Consider the following 21,293-nt stretch of genomic DNA (forward strand, 5'->3'; position numbering starts at 1 on the left):
AACGAAATAGATAACATGCGCACATCATATTGATACAACTCCTGGACAGCTGCGTAGAGACATAAGCATAAGAGTAGGCTAAACCTATACACCATGGACAGAGACAGTATGATTGAGTTTTATTTTAGGCTGGGAATGACCTACAAATGCATTTTGAAAAGCCTGGCAATGCAAGGAACCATTATTACGGAGAGACATTTAAACAGGATATTGAGAGCCCAGTTGCTTTACAGACATAAGTACGACCTGGACTCCGGGATAGATTTTATTGTCAACCACGCTGCAAGGGCCTGGGAAGGATCACGGTTATCGGTCAAGTGTTTTGTGTCCACAAATTAGCATTTCGTGCGCACGTTATACCTATTTCGTGCCCTCGAAATAATATTTCGTGCCCACGATTTTGTGGCCACAATTTATTTTTTTGGACCATGTCATCAGAGGGGTACCGTACATATCTGCAAAACTGCCACTGCCGGTGAAGTTTAAAAGCTCTCCTTTGCTGCCCTCTAGTGGCTCTAATTAGAAACAGCATGACAATAGAGCTCATTTTCATGCTACAAGTCCCCTTTATTATTAGAAATATTTACATTAAAAGTTATTTAAAACAAATGCCACCATACTGGTAAAAACAAAACATGCATCTAATTGTACCTGCAGCGTCTTCTTCAGTTAGTCAAGTCAAGTCAAGTCATCTTTATTTATATAGCACATTTAAAAGACATCATGTGTCGGCCAAAGTGCTGAACAGGGGATAATATAATGAAAGAATTAAAATAGAAAGAAAACATTTTTTAAAAAAGAATTGTAAAACATATAAAGGTATATAGCATATAATGTAAGTGCAAATATGCACATACATATACAAAACTGTACGCATTCACACACAGGCACACATATGTGAACAAGCATATATACACATACACCACCATCCAGTAAACTAAGAGACCAGGTAGACAAATTAAAAAGGATATTAAAGAGATCCGAAAGCCTTGGAAAATAAGTAGGTCTTAAGATTCGATTTAAAGACTTCCAAGGATGAGGAGAATTTTATAAAGGGGGGAGGACTATTCCAGAGTCTCGGGGCGGCAATGGAGAAAGCCCTGTCACCTCTAGATTTGAGCTGTGACCTGTTAGCATACAGAAACCCTGAATTAAGACCCTACACCATAGAAACTGAACCTCTCCATCCCAAAAAGCTGATTCTGTTCATCTGGACGTTTCGTGACTTCTCGCTCTCCACGTAAAACTTTTCACAGAACGAGCACAAGGACATGTGACTGTAACAGTACATATGTTTTCCTGTGTCGATGACACCAAACTTAGCAGAGAAATCGCAGTTTAAAACCTGCCTTCGCTTCTGCTTTTGCTCAAGAGACAGGAGAAAAGTTAACATTATAGTTAATGGTCGAGGGACTCGCTGCACTCGGGCTCCTAGTTTGAATTGTGTGAGTGTCTGCGCCTTTTAAAGGCCATTTTCTTAAGGGGCACACACATTTTATACTTCAAACTGCAGTTTGAAGTATAAAATGTGTGGTTAGACAAATAATTGTGGGGAAAAAGCTGACATTTGAAAAAGAAAATACCTCAAATTCTTCAGTGGTGTTTAAAAATTTATGAAAAAGTTTTGCATTGATCCTGACAAAACTTAAAAATACACACAAACCACTATTTAAAAAAAAAAAAAAAAAAAGTTTGCAGAATTGAATTCAAGTGTTTTATATAGTTCCTAAATGTGGCTAAATGTGTCTAGTATTGGAACAAATTTTTCACATTTTGCCACATTTCTGCCAACCACAGCTTTGTATTCAGAGAGTTTTGAAGCTTTAGAGGAGGAACAAATCTGAGCCTGGTTCTGCTGGAGGTTTCTTCCTGTTAAACGGGAGTTTTTCCTTCCCACCTTCACAAAATGCTTGCTCATAGATCACCTGATTGCTAACTTTACAACGTAAAGTACCTTAAAGTTGCTGTGGTGATTTGACACCATATGAATAAAACTGAATTGAAGTATATAATGAAGTGTAGCCACAAAAAGTTTATCACAGCAATACATTTGTCTCCAGGACCAATATGCCCCAAAGACCCATATGAGCTACACCTGTAATTTATATCAGCACCATGGACAGAGCTCACCTCTGAGAGATGAGGAAGCGGAGGCTACAGATATACAGATGCTAGTCATAAAATTAGAATATCATCAAGTTCATTTATTTCACCAGTTCCATTCAAAAAGCGGAAGTTGTATAATGTATACATTCATTACACACAGACTGTGTTTATTTCTTTTAATTTTGATGATTATAACTGACAACTAATGAAAACCCCAAATTCAGTATCTCAGAAAATTAGAATTTTTTGAAAAGGTTCAATATTGAATCAGATAATTAACTCAAAACACTTGCAAAGGCCTTTAAATTGTCTCTCAGTCTAGTTCTATAGGGTACACAATCACAGGGAAGACTGCTGACCTGGCAGTTGTCCAAAAGACAACCATTGACACCTTGCACAAGGAGGGCAAGACACAAAAGGTCATTGGCTGTTCACAGAGCTCTGTGTCAAAGCAAATTACTAGAGAGGTGAAGGGAAGGAAAAGATGTAGTAGAAAAAAAGTATACAAGCAATAGGGATAACCACTCCCTGGAGAGGATTGTGAAAAAACCCCATTCAAAAATGTGGGGGAGATTCACAAAGAGTAGGCAGCAGCTGGACTCAGTGCTTCAAGAACCACTACGCACAGATGTATGCAAGACATGGGTTTCAGCTGTTGAATCCCTTGTGTCAAGCCACTCTTGAACAACAGGCAGCATCAGAAGTGTCCCGCCTGGGTTATAGACAAAAAGGGCTGGACTGCTGCTGAGTGGTCCTAAGTTATGTTCTCTCAATTCAATTCAATTCAATTCAATTCAATTCAATTCAATTCAATTCAATTCAATTCAATTCAATTCAATTTTATTTATATAGTGCCAAATCACAACAAAAGTCGCCTTAATGCGCTTCATAGGTACAGAGAAAAACCCAACAATCATATGACCCCCTATGAGCAAGCACTTTGGCGACAGTGGGAAGGAAATACTCCCTTTTAACAGGAAGAAACCTCCGGCAGAACCAGGCTCAGGGAGGGGCGGCCATCTGCTGCGACCAGATGGGGTGAGAGAAGGAAAACAGGATGAAAGACATGCTGTGGAAAAAAGACAGAGATTAATAACAGATATGATTCAATGCAGAGAGGTCTGTTAACACATACTGAGTGAGAAAGGTGACTGGAAAGGAAAAACTCGATGCATCATGGGAATCCCCGGCAGCCTACGTCTATTGCAGCATAACTAAGGGAGGATTCAGGGTCACCTGGTCCAGCCCTAACTATATGCTTTAGCAAAAAGGAAAGTTTTAAGCCTAATCTTGAAAGTAGAGATAGTGTCTGTCTCCGAATCCAAACTGGAAGCTGGTTCCACAGAAGAGGGGCCTGAAAACTGAAGGCTCTCCTCCCATTCTACTTTTAAATACTCTAGGAACAACAAGTAGGCCTGCAGAGCGAGAGCGAAGTGCTCTAATAGGGTGATATGGTACTACAAGGTCGTTAAGATAAGATGGGGCCTGATTATTTAAGACCTTGTATGTGAGGAGCAGGATTTTGAATTCAATTCTGGATTTAACAGGAAGCCAATGAAGGGAAGCCAAAACAGGAGAAATCTGCTCTCTCTTTCTAGTCCCTGTCAGGACTCTTGCTGCAGCATTTTGGATCAGCTGAAGGCTTTTCAGCGAGTTTTTAGGACATCCTGATAATAAAGAATTACAGTAGTCCAGCCTGGAAGTAATAAATGCATGAACTAGTTTTTCAGCGTCACTCTGAGACAGGATATTTCTAATTTTAGAGATGTTGCACAAATGGAAGAAAGCAGTCTTACATATTTGTTTAATATGTGCGTTGAAGGACATGTCCTGGTCAAAATGACTCAAGGTTCCTCACAGTGTTACTGGAGGCCAAGGTAATGCCATCCAGAGTAAGAATCTGCTTAGATACCATATTTCTAAGATTTTCAGGGCCGAGTACAATAACCTCAGTTTTCTGAATTAAGAAGCAGAAAGTTAGCAGCCATCCAGGTCTTTATGTCTTTAAGACATTCCTGCAGTTTAACTAATTGGTGTGTGTTACCTGGCTTCATGGATAGATAGAGCTGCGTGTCATCTGCATAGCAGTGAAAATTTATGCTATGTCTTCTAATGATGCTGCCTAAGGGAAGCATGTATAATGTAAATAGAATTGGTCCTAGCATCGAACCCTGTGGAACACCATAATTGACCTTAGTGGGTGAAGAGGACTCTCCATTTACATGAACAAACTGGAGTCTATTAGATAGATATGATACAAACCACTGCAGTGCAGTACCTGTAATACCTACAGCATGTTCTAATCGCTCTAATAGGATATTATGGTCAACAGTATCGAACGCAGCACTAAGGTCTAGCAGGACAAGCACAGAGATGAGTCCACTGTCAGAGGCCATAAGAAGATCATTTGTAACCTTCACTAAAGCTGTTTCTGTGCTGTGATGAGCTCTGAAACCTGACTGAAACTCTTCAAATAAGCCATTCCTCTGCAGATGATCTGTTAGCTGTTTGACAACTACTCTTTCAAGGATTTTTGATATGAAAGGAAGGTTGGAGATTGGCCTGTAATTAGCTAAGACTGCTGGGTCTAGAGATGGCTTTTTAAGTAAAGGTTTAACTACAGCCACCTTGAAGGCCTGTGGTACATAGCCGATTATTAGAGATAGGTTGATCATATTTAAGATCGAAGAATTAATTAATGGCAGGACTTCTTTGAGCAGTTTTGTAGGAATGGGGTCTAAAAGACACGTTGATGGTTTGGAGGAATTAATTATTGAAGTTAACTCAGAAAGATCAATTGGAGAAAAAGAGTCTAACTTAACATCCATGGTACTAAGAGTAGCTGTAGATAATATTACATCTGTGGGATGATTATTGGTAATTTTTCTCTAATGATAAGAATTTTATTTGTGAAGAAGTTCATGAAGTCATTACTAGTTAGCGTTAAAGGGATGGTTGGCTCAGTAGAGCTCTGACTTTTTGTCAGCCTGGCTACAGTGCTGAAGAGAAACCTGGGGTTGTTCTTATTTTCTTCAATCAGTGACGAATAGTAAGATGTTCTGGCTTTGCGGAGGGCTTTCATATAAATCAGCAAACTATTTCTCCAGGCTAAATGATGATCCTCTAAATTTGTGACACGCCATTTCCTCTCCAGTTTACGAGTTATCTGCTTTAGGCTACGTGTTTGAGAATTATACCACGGAGTCAGGGACTTTGGATTTGAGGCTTTAGTTTTTACAGGAGCTACAGTATCCAGAGTCATACGCAGTGAGGAGGTAAAATTATTAATAAGACGATCAACCTCTGTTGGGGTAGCGTTCAGATAGCTGCTCTGCTCTATGTTGGTACAGGGCATTGAAGACTTAAACGTAGTTACAGCACTTTCAGAAAGACATCTACTTTGATAAAGTCTACTCTCCACTGCTGTGTAATCAATTATTGTAAATGTAAATGTTATCAGGAAATGATCAGACAGCAGAGGGTTTTCAGGAAACACTGTTAAATGTTCAGTTTCTATGCCATATGTTAAAATGAGATCTAGAGTGTGATTAAAGTGGTGGGTGGGTTCTTTTACACTTTGAGAGAAGCCAATTGAGTCTAATAACAGATTAAATGCCATATTGAGGCTGTCATTTTTAGCCTCTACATGGATGTTAAAATCACCCACAATAATTATTTTATCTGAGCTGAGCACTAAATCAGATAAAAAGTCTGAGAAATCAGAGAGAAACTCTGTGTAAGGCCCAGGTGGACGATAGATAATAACAAGTAAGACTGGTTTCTGAGTTTTACAGCTGGGTTGGACAAGGCTAAGCATCAGGCTTTCAAATGAATTAAAAGTCTGCCTTGGTCTTTCGTTAATTAATAGACTGGTGTGAAAAATTGCTGCCACACCGCCCCCTCGGCCTGTGCTTCGAGGTTTCTGGTAGTTAGAATGACTCGGGGGTGTTGATTCATTTAAACTAACATACTCATCCTGCTGCAACCAGGTTTCTGTAAGGCAGAGTAAATCGATTTGTTGATCAATTATTAAGTCATGTACTAACAGAGACTTGGAGGAGAGAGACCTAATATTTAATAATCCACATTTCACTGTTTTACTCTTTGGTTCAGATGTGGATACTGTATTGTTCTTTCTTTTTGATTTTTTATGTTTAAGTTGTTTATTGCTGGTTTTTAGTTTGTATTTTGTCTGTTTGGGAGCTGACACAGTCTCAATGGAGATGGGTTTTTGGGGGGGTAACAGGAGGAGAGAAGCTGCAGAGAGGCGTGTAAGACTGCAACTCTGCTTCCTGGTCCCAACTCTGGATAGTCATATTTTGGGGGGTTTAATAAATTTGTCCATATTTCTAGAAATGAGAGCTGCTCCATCCAAAGTGGGATGGATGCCGTCTCTCCTAACTAGACCAGGTTTCCTCCAGAAGGTTTGCCAATTATCTCTGATGAAAGTAAATTTTGCATTTCCTTTGGAAATCAGGGTCCCAGAGTGTGGAGCAATAGATGAGAGGCACAGAATCCACATTGTATTGCTTGAGGTCAAGTGTAAAGTATCCACAGTCAGTGATGGTTTGGGGTGCCATGTCATCCATTGGTGTTGCTCCAGTGTGTTTTCTGAGGTCCAAGGTCAACACAGCCGTATACCAGGAAGTTTTAGAGCACTTCATGCTTCCTGCTGCTGACCAACTTTATGGAGATGCAGATTTAATTTTCCAACAGGACTTGGCACCTGCACACAAGCTACCAGTACCAGTATCTGGTTCATGTCGTGCCACATTGATGCAGTAATTCAGGCAAAAGGAGCCCAACTAAGTATTGAGTGCTGTGCATGCTCATACTTTTCATGTGCATACTTTTCAGTTGGCCAAGATTTGGCCAAAAATGTTCTTGAGAAAATGTACTAGTTTCATCAATCCAGTATTGGGACGCTATGAAATGACTGAACTATGAAATGACTGAACTATGAAATTAACTTCAGCTGTGACAAAATATATCTAATAATATATGAATATAATATATATCTCATTAAAAAATGAGCTAAAATACAAAAACAATGGAGAGGAATTGTCTTTACTTTTAGATACATCCCATCACTACTCTATAGAGCTTATATTGATCCTTCATAAGGATGAAGGTCAGAAACATGATGGAAGAAAAAAAATCGTCAGAACACCTTTGTTTGGAGAACGATCAGACAAGCGATACGTTCTTACCTGTAGGCATTTATTAAATATCAAAACACATTAAATTACAATTTACAACTGACCTTATCTTTTAAAACAGATCTCGATGCCATTAATAAAAGTCATGTGAACAGTTCTGAAATCCTAACAAACTCCTGTTGGCTGAAAGGCAAAAGGGTTCATCAGCTGTCTCATCAGTAGTCTTCACGCTGAGTGTGAAGCCCTGAGAAAAGTTGTGGCACAACAGATTCACAGGAAATCAAACAGCACCATAAAAGCAACAGGAATTTTTAAAAAAAAAAAAAAAAACTGTAAAATCCAGTGTGCAAAGTACAAAAAGAGCAACAGGACTGCATGACTTCATCCAATCAAGATAAGCAAACAGGTTAAAACATTCATATCTGGCACACATTTAGATACATATTAAATCTTGATTTATTATTCTTTTTGTTTAAAATGTTTTAAAATGTCTTTTGTGACCTTCAGGAGTCCAGTTCAAACTTTAAGTGGCTCATGAGACTTCCATATTAAAGTCTGCCATGCCAGTAGTGGTCAGCAGGTCTACACAATGTACCAAGGACACGCATATCTTCTGTTTTGACACTTTAAAAAACAAAAACAAACTGGTGCTGATGGAAATAATCTGAGTAACTTGAGATGAGATGTCCCGCTTTGTGAACTGTTAGTGGTTTGGGACTTCAGTGCAAACGGTAAACTGAGTAGAAGCGACAACATGAAGCATCAAAACAGACACATCTTAGACATTAAAAAGATAATTAAGGCAATTCTTTCAGTTCCTCCTCTGTGACTTTTAAAATGTCTTAAAGTGTTTGATAAAAGTGGCGTTAGTTGTCAGAGGAAGTTGCTCCTTCCGCTTGAGGTCTGTAATGTCACTCATGCTTTTTACTAAGGCCCAAGTTCCATCGGCTGACCTGAGCTGGAGCCTCAGCACCTGTCCAATCAGACTCTCTGGTATACCTGTAACTTGGCACCCTGAGGCTCCACAGGTCAAACGTAACCTCACCCGCTGAAGGCGACCTGGGTTTACAGGAGCAGTGGTGTGTGCTCTCCCGCCGGTTCCGTGCGCTTGGTGAGCTGCCGCACTCGGGCCAGGAGGCGGCTGGGCAGAGAGGGGAAGTGGTGGCTCGGGTCCAGGATGTTAGTTTTGCGCCGCTCGCGTTCTTGTTGCCACATGATATACGGGCTGGGCGGGAAGAACGGCCGGGAGCGCTCGCGGTAGAGTTGCAGGACGATGCCGCACACGCTGAGCACCACCCACACTGTGATCATGACGTAATCTGGTCAAAGGAAAACCAGAGGATTTTAGTTGAAGGCCAGTACCTCGACTTTGCCAACTTTGCTGAGCTTTTGACATTGACTCGTGTACTCACCGATGGTTTGAAACGGCACGTCAGTGAACACTGCGCTGAAGGTGTTGTTGAGCAAGCGTTTGAGGATATTCAGAGTGATGTAAGAGAGGCTTGTGTAAATGTAGGCGTTGACAGCCAGAACCACAGCGTAAGCGCCAACGATCCCACATGTGGTGATGTTTCCCTGAAACACACACATGATTTTTACTGTTTGAGCTATGAAGGCTAACAAAATCTATGCTGCACTCTGTGTGTTGTAATTGTGTTTTGGACAGTGCCATTTCTCCAAAAATAGTGAATTTATCTTATCAGCACACTTGTTTGATCATTTTGGGCTGTGTAACTTAAATGTTATATAAAGCTGAAATTATTATTCTAGCCAGGCAGCAATGCAGCATGCTGCGCAGGTGACCAAAACAGGACATGAATGATGAATGAAATAATGATGGATTAAGCACCATTAGACCCTTACAGTCAATACAAGAGTCATATAATTGCTTAAACTAATGACATGACTATTTGCTGACAAATGTTTAGTGTTATTTATGTCCAGAACCTAGAGCTGGCTCTGGATGATAGAGTCTTTCTAACTATGGTACCTGCTGTTGACCTAAATGTCATTCTTGACATGACCACCAGGTGATGCTAAAAACCTTTAAACACCTCCAGCTCCTGAAGCGTTAAATCAGTTACCTCTCTGGGCCAACGCACGAAAAAGAGTGGAACGATGAGCGTGACGCAGCAGAACGTCACCCAGAACACAGCATCGGATTTCCTGAACACATCGATGTCTCCTGCAGAAAGACCACGACACACAGAAACTTATGGAACATGAAATGTTTAACAATAAGCTGTAGGTTTTTCTCACAGTACTGAAGAGTCAACGACACACAACAAAAGCCAGATTTATTCCGTACCTAATGGAGTGAAGAGGACAACGGAGGCAAGGAGGAAACCGAGCATCAGGCCGACCACAATCACGACCACGGCCACGACTGAACCGAAACGCCACCATATCATGACCAGGATGATCCCGCCCACCACGCCGAGCATGGCTGACAGGGCCAGACGGACTGCACAGAGAAAGACACAGACAGCAGTGAAAAGCATGAAATGCTGCACATCATGTGAAAAGACCGAGAGCCTAGAAAAAAAAAAAAAAACACCCCACTTACTGTCATAGTCCAGCTCTGTGGTCCTTGTGATGAGGATGAAGAAGAAAAAGGCTGCAAAGCTGAATCCCATGCAAAACAGCTCTGTGTGGCCAGGAGAGGTGGAAACAGGGCCCAAGAAACAAAAGTCAGAGGGGGGAAAGAGAAGAAACACCAAACAGCAATTCATTCTCTTCACATTTCACACAAACATTATTAAAGCTACGGAAATTCCAGCTCCTGGGACGTCATGAAGCCTCATGCTCCGGAATAACAAATTCTCCTCAGACCGGGGAGACATACTGTGTCTGTCATTATCAGATTCATCAGAAGTACTGGCAGCGGGGGCCGATCACAGTCATGGGTTTAGTTTAGAACAAATGCATTTGTGCGTGACACGCCAGGGAGACCACATGAGAGGCAGGCCACTGCTAAAACCCACCGACTTAAGATGTTGCATGCGGAGTTGCTGCAACATCTTCCCAGCACTTCACTCTCAATAAAAAGCTATTCTATTCTATTCTATTAAGAGTGAAGTGCTGGGAAGATGTTGCAGCAACTCCGCATGCATTTGAGGCTTTGTCTTTGTTTAGTTTCTATGATGAAGTTAGCTTTTCTTTTTAAACAGCTTCTGACCCCATAATTCTCTCTGCTGACCATGTAAGGAACCGTGACTGGAGGCTCTTGTTTATAAAATAAACAACTGGCTGAGAGTTTCATTTGGAGTCTAGAGAGGAAGCTTTAGAGGCTTAAGACTAAAGAGTGACTGAAACCTGAAGTTTCATCAGCTACAAAGATGATGATGTGGACCCATCAATACAAATAAAGTTACTGACACGAATCAACAAAAAATTTGACTCGTGCTGGATTAGTATCCTGCATTCAGAGCTATATACTCATAAACGTCCTGTAAAATGTCCTGACTGTAGTAGTAATAATACTACACAGACTGACCATCATGCACTGGGATACTGTATCACCAAAGCCACACAAAACAAGAACTAACTACTCACCACATTTAAAGAATCGATGCCCAAAGAAGCAGACAAACAGCCCTGCCAAGCCAGTGATGGTGAAGAAGATTTTTGTAGATATCTTCCCTGAAATATCATTTACAAACCGCAGTTACAATAAGCCAGTCATTTATACAGTCAGAAATCCATGCTTCAATAGCATCGAGTTTTCGACAGAGCTCAGAAGCTCACCGAGAGTTTGACAGCTGTCCAGAGTGGAATTAAAGCTGCAGGCGTAGGTGTGGGCGGGCACGTAAGAGGCCGAGGTGTTCAACAGCGGGTCTCTGACGATCACAGAGTAGATTATGCCCTGACCGGGGATGGAGTTGAAAACCATCGAGCTCACGTCTGTCGATTTCAGCGTCATGACCTATGGGGAGACACAGAGAGGAAAAGGCGGGAGACTTGTAAACAGGCAGCTCTGGCACATTCGACAGCTAATCTTCGGCATCCACTGTGTTCACGTTGCATACCCGTTTGCCGTTCTCCATCATGCCCTGCTTGTCGGCCACGGCCTGAAAGCCGGTGAACAGGCTGTGCTCTGACAGGTCGTTCTCAGGCAGGAAGTACTGGTAGATGTCGTACTGCAGCCGCCAGCGTGTGTCGGTTCCTGTGGATTGGTCGCAGGCTGGAGGAGCTCCATCTCTGATGGACAGGAGGAACATGCATTTATCTTTGGGTCGCCAAAATTTTGTTTTCATTTTTTCAGAGTATTACATTTTTTCAAAACCTGTCGCACAGCTAAGACCTGAATCTTAGGTTAGAGGGAGTGGTCAGCAGGCCGACCGATCACATGATATAATAACACAACTCCAGTTAGACATGTCAGACAAGAAGAGTTTCTAATGCATCACTAAACCAACCTTTAGTGTTTAAAGTTAAACCACTCTAGCAATGACATCGAAACCATTTACCATGTTACATGCATGATGTTTGAAATTTAAAAAAAACAACAAGACAAAAACAAAACAGGGAGAAAGTGTGACACTGTCTAACAAACGTATTATCTACAAGCAAATAAGATGCACATTTTCCCCCGAAAGCTTTCACATCAAAATTTGAATAGAGTCTCCACAGACCAAACAGGAAATGACTGTGTGTAAGTGAGCAAAACCATTTCAGGACAACTCTGTGGCACTGATCTACAAAGCAGAGCGTGAGAAGGTGAGGCTGTGTGTGTGAGAGAGAGAGAGAGCACGAGATCATTTCAAAGAAAACAAACGGAGGTGGTTTGACGATAGCGCGCGGCAAATGTCTCTTTACAGAGCCGCTGATGCCTGTGGCTCAACAGGCTGAACAGGAAGTGAAGAAAACAATTAAGAGTCGGTGTCATGTGCTACCTCTCATATCCCAGGTTGGCAGGTGCAAACCGGATCGTGGTCTCATAGAGATTGTAGTGGATGTAGATGTTTGGGTCAATGTTCAGGTTAAACTCCATATTGCACGCTCCTGGAACTGGATCTGACACAGAACACATTCACTGTTAGATGCTGGACTGGACGTGGTGGGCCAATAGGAGGCAGGCTGAGAGTCATTCTGCTATGTCAACATGACTTATTAAAAGAGGTTTCAACACCCAGTGGAGGTAAACCAAATCAGTGCGAGTACACACTCGTGGTCGGCTCTGGTTTCCTCCAGTCCCCATCACACTGCGCTGACATGTTTTTTTTTAGTTAATGGCCAAAGTTTTTGCTTTCTTCTCCTTTTACTTTCCTGTTTTGTGCTTCTCAGGCAAAGACAGTGAAACAAGTCAGAAGAGAAGCACACTGATATATTTTGTAATGAAGGACAGTCGAAGTGTTACCAGTGCTGGAGTAGGAGAGGATGACCCCGGTCCCTGCCACGGTATTGCCATCAGGAGAGGACAGGAACAAGGTGAGGGACGTTTGGGCCCGCCGGAGAGCCGACACGAGCCCCGAGTCCACCGCAGTCAGGGAGAGGCCCAGGCCCGGCATCTGATCCGAACAGAGATAGATATCAATCAGTAAGCAGATAATATGCAGAGGCACATGCTGTGCTGTTTAGAAAACATAGAAGTGCTCCCATTCATGTTCTGACCTCATGATGGTGCTTGAGGAAAAATTTTACCAAACATTCAACTTCATGGTGGTTATAGATGAGAGACTGTGGATTACCAAAGCCATCAGGCCCTTATCTCTGAGGACCATGAAACATTTCCATTCAAACGTGGGTGAGATAGTTCTGTCTTGACCAAAATGATGTACAGTCTGATCTCAAACTCAGGTGGTGACGATCCCCTGCCAGTTAACATACATAAACACTTTCTCCTCTGAACGTCTCAACACACTCGGTTCTTTGTTCGGTGGCTTAGTGTGAACTTGCCAGCGATTATGATTCACTGCAGACTCAGGTCCTAACAAAGTTAAACACCTTAAATGCTGGTGTTTGTCTCCAAAACAAGAGAAAGAGAACGTTACTCAACTCGTGCTATGTAAAAAAAAAAAAAAAAAAAAAAAAGGACATACATTCCAATAATAGAGCTCCTAAGAAGAATGACAAACATTTTATTTTAAGAGTCAGATCTTCAGGCCCAGGAAGCACCGCTACAGTTAAAAAAAGATAACTTCCTTCTGCTGTAATTTCTAGTTGGTACAATGGTTCTGTTCTGTGATTTTCACACTCTTCTGTCACAGCAGTAAGACCTGTAGAAAACAGAGCAGGCATCAAAGAAAGCAGATATGAGACTGATTGAATCAGCATTAAAAGCATGTGTCGGGGTGGGCGTGGTCTGCAAAGCAGCTTGCAGATGTCCTGTAGTTTTAGGATAGAGCTACGTTTGTGAACAATACAACAGCTACTTCATTTGGAAATGAGAACTGCTCGTGATTGAAGAGATTGTTGACAAGAAGAAAACTCCATTTTACTCCTTTAACTTTGCATTAAATTGACTTCTTACTATAAATGTTTTTTTGTTGTCAAATTTCATTAAATTTGAATTTCACTGCCTTTGAGCAGGATGAATAAACCACAGACGTGTGTCACATGGTATACCACATCCTGACCTGGTGAGCGCTGCGTTCACATAAACAAGCTGGTTTAGAGTTAAAGAATATGTTTTATCAAAGCAAGAAATACTTTATCGCACGGGTTAGAGCGCGACGCTAAACATGCTTCAGCACTGAGCTGGCAGAGTCTAATGAAAACCGAGAGACTTTACATTATCTGTACTTTGTTTCACGTGGAAAGATTTTTGCTTGTGACAGACAGCAAATGGAAAAAGCTCATACTCAGGCAATGATCTGAATTACTATTGTGTGACAGGCCTGGCGGCATAGAAGATCTGCGCCCCCATGACATGGCTCTCAGTCCCACTGGTGTATAATAACCGCATTGTATCACCATCTCTTGGTGACACAGACGCTGCTGGAGTATGTAGAGATTCTCAAGTCAGCACAGGCTCAACTTCAGTTGTGTCATCAGCCGCAGAGGTGGGGTCGCTTCAAACCCAACTATCACAAGTGAGTTAAAGTTTCAACACTTAAGTCACCAACAGGAAGCGGGTAAAACAGTGATATAATTAAGTGTAGGTTTGGTTTAGCATTTCCTTTAAAAAAAATGCTTAGGTTTATCTGTTTTTATGCTTCTAGTTGAAATATTCAGTCACCAAAAACATTGACAGCCGATAAATAACGACAAATATAAATCAGGATCTTGTGGGTATCGTGTCAAACAAGCCAGAGTTATAAAAAGGAAGAAAAAAAGGAAATTGACAAAAGAGAGATAAGAATATAAAGGAAAGTGATGTGCACAATCTGCATATTCACTTTTTATTAAGCTCTATCTGATGCTGTGTAAAAGCACACTTCCTGTTTTGCTCTTTCTAAATTTCTTTGTGCTTGGTTTTGGTGATTGATGGTGATTTTTAAACTTGAGACATGTCTTAATGATGAGACAAGTCTTCAGTCACATGGATTTGTTTTTAGGGCCCTTTCCACTGTTGCCACCACCAGAAACAAAAATAACCAAAGTTAAGCTAAACTACTCTCCATGCTCCTGTGTGCTGCATGGACCCAAACGGCGCTGTCTCCTCAGACTTCTGGGACTGACGCCAGAAGTTTTTCCCCCGAGGAACGCCCCGTCTGCCACTCATGACCAGAGGACTGTAGATCAGCTGACTGTGGGTTCTCTCAGAGGGTCAGATGACCTCACTCACAAACCCTCATTCATTAGCCAGATGTAGAACTAACTGCCCGTGATACACTATGAAATATGCCTGTAATTGAGTTTATTTCCGTTTATATTTTTGCTGTGTCATGTGACCACACTTCTTAAGGATCACCCAATTTAGATTACACATCTGATTTGGTGATGTAACAGAAAACGTCCCCTCTTTAACTCTTACTCTGTCTCACATTTCATCCGATTCATGAAGCTGCATAAGTGTAAGAGCCTGCTCTGTGTTCTCTCTAAACAATTAGCTACACAGCAGCATGCAGCCTAAATCAGCGGTCCCCAACCTTTTTTGCGCCACGGTCCGGTTTAATGTCAGACAATATTTTCACCGACCAGCCTTTAAGGTGTTGCAGATAAATACAACAAAATAAAATAATAAGACCAAGACAAAAACTGTGGTATTTTGTAAATATAATAATAAATGCGAATTCACTGTGTAATTGTGTAAGTTTATTAGCAGCGTCCTCCTGAAATGCACCAACAAACTTGAGTGTAACATTCACCTCTCTGCCCTTTAATGCTCTCTGGTCGCTATGGTAACGCGTAAATATTTCTTTCAAAATCAGACGCACAACTACAACACGGGAAAAGACCCAGGGAAACCGAGTTGACGATAAAAACCCTGAAAACCATACACTTCACACCTGAGCCTCAACTGTCACGGCCCGGTACCAAATGACTCACGGACCAGTACCGGTCCGTGGCCCAGGGGTTGGGGACCGCTGGCTTAAAGAAACAGTTAAACAAACATGGAAACTGTACTTTAAGTGCCTTCACTAATTGTCATGACACGTTTCTGGTTTCACAAAGGCCTGAGGACTAACCAATGGCAGCTCAGCCAGCTAGTTACTGAAATCACTGTCAACTTCTTGTTTGCCACTGACATCCATCTAAATGAACTAATATTTACTTAGCGTGTGAGGAGAACACAGTAAAATAAACAAATACCCACTATTACAATTTGTTGTATTTGTGGCTTTGTTAGTTTCAATGTTGTGTCCTAAATACAGGCCAAATGTGAAATATTAACACAATATATCTATACAATTTTACTGAAGAATGTGGCTACGTAAGCAATTCTCAAATGGCAGCCTCAAAAGCTTTAAAAAAAGTGACAAAGCAAATTATATTAAAATGAATCAAATTAATATTTTTACAGCCATTTACAAAAAAACAGTTTTGATCTCTACAGCTTATCTCTGCTTGAATAGCAGCCGTACAGGGAAATAATGGTACCCACCATGAAGCTAAAGTTTAGGCTTCAAAGTGTTCATAAAAATGTCGCAATATTAGAATTTTAAATTTGTCTACTTGCCTACTGACAAAGTGATATTGGTGGTGTTGGTGTGTTTTTAATGGAAGAACAGAACAAAACAAAAAAGCTAAGCCTTTAAAAGGTGATGTCCTGGTGTACAGCCATCTTTCATATACAGCCTATTACTGATAACACCAGTACTTTTTCATTTAATTAAGTAATATTTCAACAGCACTTCTACTCGAGTACACACTTTCACACCTCTTTCCACCTCTTTAAACGAGAGGTTATCATCTCAGCATTTGCTCACCCTTGTGTAGGACATTGTTGCGTTTCGATGCTGCGTGTGGAACTGCAGAGTGATGAAAGCGACCTCTGAAGGGATCGTGGACACCACCGCCTGCACTGTCTCATTCTGCGAGATGCTCACGTTCTGGAACCTCCCCGGCAGGAAAATCACCCGGTCTGAGAAAGAACAGGAAAAGTGTGATTTAATTATTCTGCAAGTGAGGATTTGTGGTTTTCTTTTAGTCACATCACTCACCACCCACCCTGCTTTTCAAATTTATCTCCACTTACTCCAAAAATTTAAAATAAAGTCTTCTGACACAGTGGTGGAGAGGCACAAGTCGAAAGGGAAGTGATTACCACAGAGGGATCTTTAACTGTACTTAAAGAGGTTCAGATAAAATTTGATGAAAATGAAATTTAAAGTCATGTGAGCGCTGATTTTTATAAGCCAAGTCCAAGAAAGTTGATGATAAATTCATCACAGTACTTGTACACAGTATTTGTTCTCCTACTTCAGTCGGTCTAAGTTACTGTGGAAAAGAAGACAGGCTGTAGCTGGTACTAGTCAACATACAGTAAAATGCTAATCACCTGACAGAGCAGCAGGTTTGACAGTAGGTGATAAGCCAAACACGCCACCTTAAACCAGATCTTAAAACAGATTAATCACACAAAAGCCTGAATGAAGGCGTGCTCTCTGTGCTGAGGGTACTATACGGAAATAATCGAGTGTACTATCTCAATTTGATACGTTGGTTAAATGGCACCATAAACCTCCTACAACATCTCAGAAACTGGAGGTTTTGTCAGAGTGATGGCTGGACTCGAACTGTAAAATGTCAGCTGCTCATTTATTATGTTTCCTGTTGTGTAAAGATCTGCATGAAGAGATTCAGTTCAGAAAACAAAACAAAACAAAACAAAAAATGTATTTATAAACCGCTTGATAGGCCTGGACTCATAAAACATGTCTTCTTCTTCTTCTGATCATCTGCTTACATGACTGCTGGTTTTCTTTTTGTTTATGTTCTTTCTAACAGATCTGCATTATTCCATAAAACAACAATAAAACATAAAACAACAATAACTGGAACCGATCAGGCAGCCTAGATCTTATCAGTGTCCTCACTTAACATCAAACTACAGGTTCCTTACTGGCCATTTCTGACTCATTAGTAGGGATGGGTACCGGTGTCCGATGCCATGATGGCACCGGTTCTGACATAAACGGTAGTAACCAGACCAAAAAGCAGCGCACATTTCGGTGCTTTATTTCGGTGCTTTTTTTTCCCTGAGCCAATTCTAGCCAATCATTTTACGTTTCTGAGGATAGTAGGCGGGGCCAGGTACGTAGGTTCTTTTAGAGCAGAGCTACAGATTAAAAATGCCCAAGGCGAAGCGATCAAAAGTCTGGCTGTACTTCACAGCAAAAGATGCAAACTCAGCAGCCTGCAACAAGTGCTTTAAGCTGATACTGTGATACTGTCAAAGGAGGTAACACCTCAAATCTGATGAAACACCTGGCGACGCATAGTGTTTTTTTTTTTAAAGCCGAGAAATGCGCCGTATTTGATAGCTTGCTGCGAGACCTCACACCGTGCACATCTACTGCGGGTGTGGTGCCTGTTATCGGACCTGGAGTTAGCAACATCCCCCAAAAACCCGAAGAGTAGAGTCCTGGCCCCTAGCCCTGTCAGCGTAGCAGAAATGATGACGGATGATGATGGCAGCAGCAGCCGTTCTCCTCTGCGTGAGTAGCTTCATGTTGTTCGTGTGTAATTAACGTTGAGTACGCTAACCACATTATTACATTAATGCATGTAAGGTGAACTAGCAAACACCGTCATAGTTACATGCGGCTGTCTTCTTGTTTGATGGCAGATACTCCCTTCACCCTGGCCAAAAAGGCTAAAATGACCAAAGAAAAAGTGGAAAACAGTTAAACATGAGAGGTTTTTGGACAAAGTTTGTGTTTTTTCCATTGTTTAAGCACTGCTTCCAGCCAAGAGTGAGACCATATATGCCCTATAGCTGCAGAAAAGGCTAACATTGTTATCTTTTTACAAAAAAAAACAGCTAAACATGAGAGGTTTTTGGACCAATTTTGTGTTCTCCATTCTTTAAGCACCGGTTTGAGCACCGTTTAAGCACCAGCACCGTTTCAAAAGTACCAGTTTGGCACCGGTATCAGATAAAATCTAAACGATACCCATCCCTACTCATTAGCCTGATTATATATAGCCCACTGAGGTCTAAGCTGTCTCTGGTGAAGACCTCTAATTTTAACCATACCTCAAGTCAATCAGAATAAGTTATTTTTATTTTTTTTAAATCATAGGCCAGTGTTGATTACACTTAGCAGTTGTATTTGAAATATTAAGACAATGAAGCATAATCCAGGCACAAAGAGTGACAGCTACAAGTGTGGCATCATACAGCCCTTTAAAAAGAACAGACTACATTGGAAAACAACTGTTTTTTCCCCCTTTTTGAAAGGCAATGCAAATACACAGAACAGACAGTGAAATGTGAACATGATTATGCCATTTTTATATTATTGTAGGGTCTTTACCTCACAATATAAAGCGCCTTGCGGCAACTGTTGTTGTGATTTGGCGCCATATAAATAAAACTGAATCTTGGCAATAATTAAACAAACCAAAGAAAACACTCTGTTTGTAACTGCACTTGCTTTCGGTTAGGCCACACTTCTGGTTTTGTTGCACTCACACACAGCAATCTTCCACACTTCCTTAATTATTACTGCATAGTTCCTCAGCAGGAACTGTGTGGGAAGACTTCAAACATCGAAGACTGTGTGTTTTGAGGACAAGAGGTGGCTCAGCATGTGTGAGGTAAGTTTTTGCGAGATTCACTAACTTGTTGTGTGAAAATCAAAGAATGTTCTGGAGCTTTCAAAACACACACAGCTTTCAAAGCAGGCTACACACACTGCAAAGGTGCCTACGCACTCCTGACATGCAGACAGAACTTCAACCTCAGGGCATTTCTGACACAAGTTTAATCACTTTGCATCGTGTTGACTGCTATCTTTGCCTTTTGCATCAGCCGAGCTGCTTAACTGACAACTATTGAGCCCTTTATATGTAATCTTTATTTATAGGTTTATTTTTTTATTTTTTTTTACACTTGGATACATTGATTTAGATTAGAATTAGCACTACTTTCAAAGTAGCACCATCTGGATGAGATTCTTACTTGTTAAAGGGTCATCAAGATTAAATTTAGAGTAACAGCTCAGGAGCTTTGAACTTGACATCACTTTTTTTTTTTTTTTTTTTTTTGGCTAAACCGATTTGTGCAAGTCTCCCGTACCTGACATGAAAATTGTGCAATTAAAATTCTGATTTCCTTCTTGTAGCCCGTCTAAGGCTCTTCTTATGGTAAGACCTAGCTGCCTCTTCCCCGTGCCTTCCACCACATCTGACACACATTACTGTCTGCATTTCCTGTATGCAGATAAAATATGTAAGTAAGCTACCTGGACCTGTAAATCTCGGCATACTCGTTAAGGACAGCTTTAAAAGCACAGCTTAGCTCACAATAAGGTTGGGCACGACTTAACATCCTGTGTACGAGCATCCACTCGTTTCAAACTTTAAACATAACCGAATTAAACACGCAAAGAATATGCTGTGTGGGATAAACACAGTTTTAGTCCGTTACATTGAATAACGCGTGAATTAGCTAGCTATTGCCATACAAGAGGGAAACTCCAGTGTCCTGCAGCCCAAACACAGCACCACTAGTTTGAATATGATAGCTTTTTGATTATATACCATTTACATTTAAAGGTTTGTAAAACCGAAAGTCAATTTACATCAGATTAGAAAGAAAAAAAAATCATGTTGCAAGGCTACTCACTTTCTACCTGCGCTTCAACTTCATACACCAACTGAAGAAGCAGGAGCAGGAGCAGCGGGAACCAAATCCACCGAGACATTTTCCGCCTCTCTATTTTGAATTTTTAACAAACCCTTTTCTATCTGCTACTCCGTAAAATCATTGGTAATGTGGCAGCGTCCCGTGTTTGGGTAGTAAGAGTCCCTGCAAACTCGAAAGCGACATACTTGACTGACGTGAAAGCCTGCTTGCGCCGACCTTCTCCCTCTGCCGCTTTGACTGCTTAACGAAGCCTCCGCGAGATTCTCGTCCTCCGTCCCGCGATATCCCCACCTCCCTTTAGCGTCACCAACCATCCACACGATCTCGAGTGCCAAATTGAATGACTTCGATACATCAAATAATTAATTCAGTGTGTCAATAATTAAATAAAACGTTAAACAATTAATTAATAAAATATATAAATGATGTATTAAATTTAAATTCATTTCATTTCAAACATTTAAACAATTATTTATTTACAATTTTAATTCATTTTTAATTAAATAATGATGACTTTAACTCATTAGCCGTTTCTCACTTCAATTAGATCTGTCCATCAGACCATAACAAATCACAACAGGAGACTATTATATACTGGCGGGCACTATTTAATGTGCGCACAAAGCAGCACTGGAGCTGCTCTTTACCAGCACTTACATTTAAATTAAGTATTCAAATATAAGCCATGGAATGGGTAGATGCTTTCTAACACCCCTCTGGTGTGGTTTGTTGTCTGCAGTAAAAAAAATATGGGGAAAGATAACTTAAAGACTGCACCCAAGTCCAAATATGATGCAGTGTACTTCTACTTTTCAGCTTGTCTAAAT

General features: G+C 41.0%; 1 protein-coding gene across 1 annotated transcript; it reads right to left on the bottom strand.

Moving 5' to 3' along the window:
* Positions 1 to 7,281: 7,281 nt before the first annotated feature.
* tm7sf3 (transmembrane 7 superfamily member 3) lies at positions 7,282 to 20,726 on the bottom strand. Its single transcript, XM_031753413.2, has 12 exons — positions 20,446 to 20,726; positions 16,580 to 16,734; positions 12,625 to 12,775; positions 12,161 to 12,281; positions 11,294 to 11,465; positions 11,013 to 11,190; positions 10,821 to 10,907; positions 9,832 to 9,912; positions 9,574 to 9,729; positions 9,350 to 9,450; positions 8,678 to 8,840; positions 7,282 to 8,584 (listed from the first exon to the last, which is right to left on the bottom strand). The coding sequence occupies exons 1-12, from the start codon at positions 20,522 to 20,524 to the stop codon at positions 8,331 to 8,333; spliced, it is 1,698 nt and encodes a 565-aa protein (XP_031609273.1). The 5' UTR covers positions 20,525 to 20,726; the 3' UTR covers positions 7,282 to 8,330.
* Between the last annotated feature and the right edge of the window lie 567 nt (positions 20,727 to 21,293).

The sequence above is a fragment of the Oreochromis aureus genome, linkage group 17 (genome assembly GCF_013358895.1).
Source record: "Oreochromis aureus strain Israel breed Guangdong linkage group 17, ZZ_aureus, whole genome shotgun sequence".
NCBI lineage: Eukaryota > Metazoa > Chordata > Actinopteri > Cichliformes > Cichlidae > Oreochromis > Oreochromis aureus.

What these genes read in the sequence shown, in the direction of transcription:
- tm7sf3 (XM_031753413.2), bottom strand. Translation starts at nt 20,524, where the DNA reads ATGTCTCGGTGGATTTGGTTCCCGCTGCTCCTGCTCCTGCTTCTTCAG. An exon ending in CCTCTCCTACTCCAGCACTG is followed by an intron (nt 12,282 to 12,624) that starts GTAACACTTCGA and finishes GTTCTGTGTCAG; the next exon opens with ATCCAGTTCCAGGAGCGTGC. An exon ending in TCGTGCGTTGGCCCAGAGAG is followed by an intron (nt 8,841 to 9,349) that starts GTAACTGATTTA and finishes TGTGTGTTTCAG; the next exon opens with GGAAACATCACCACATGTGG.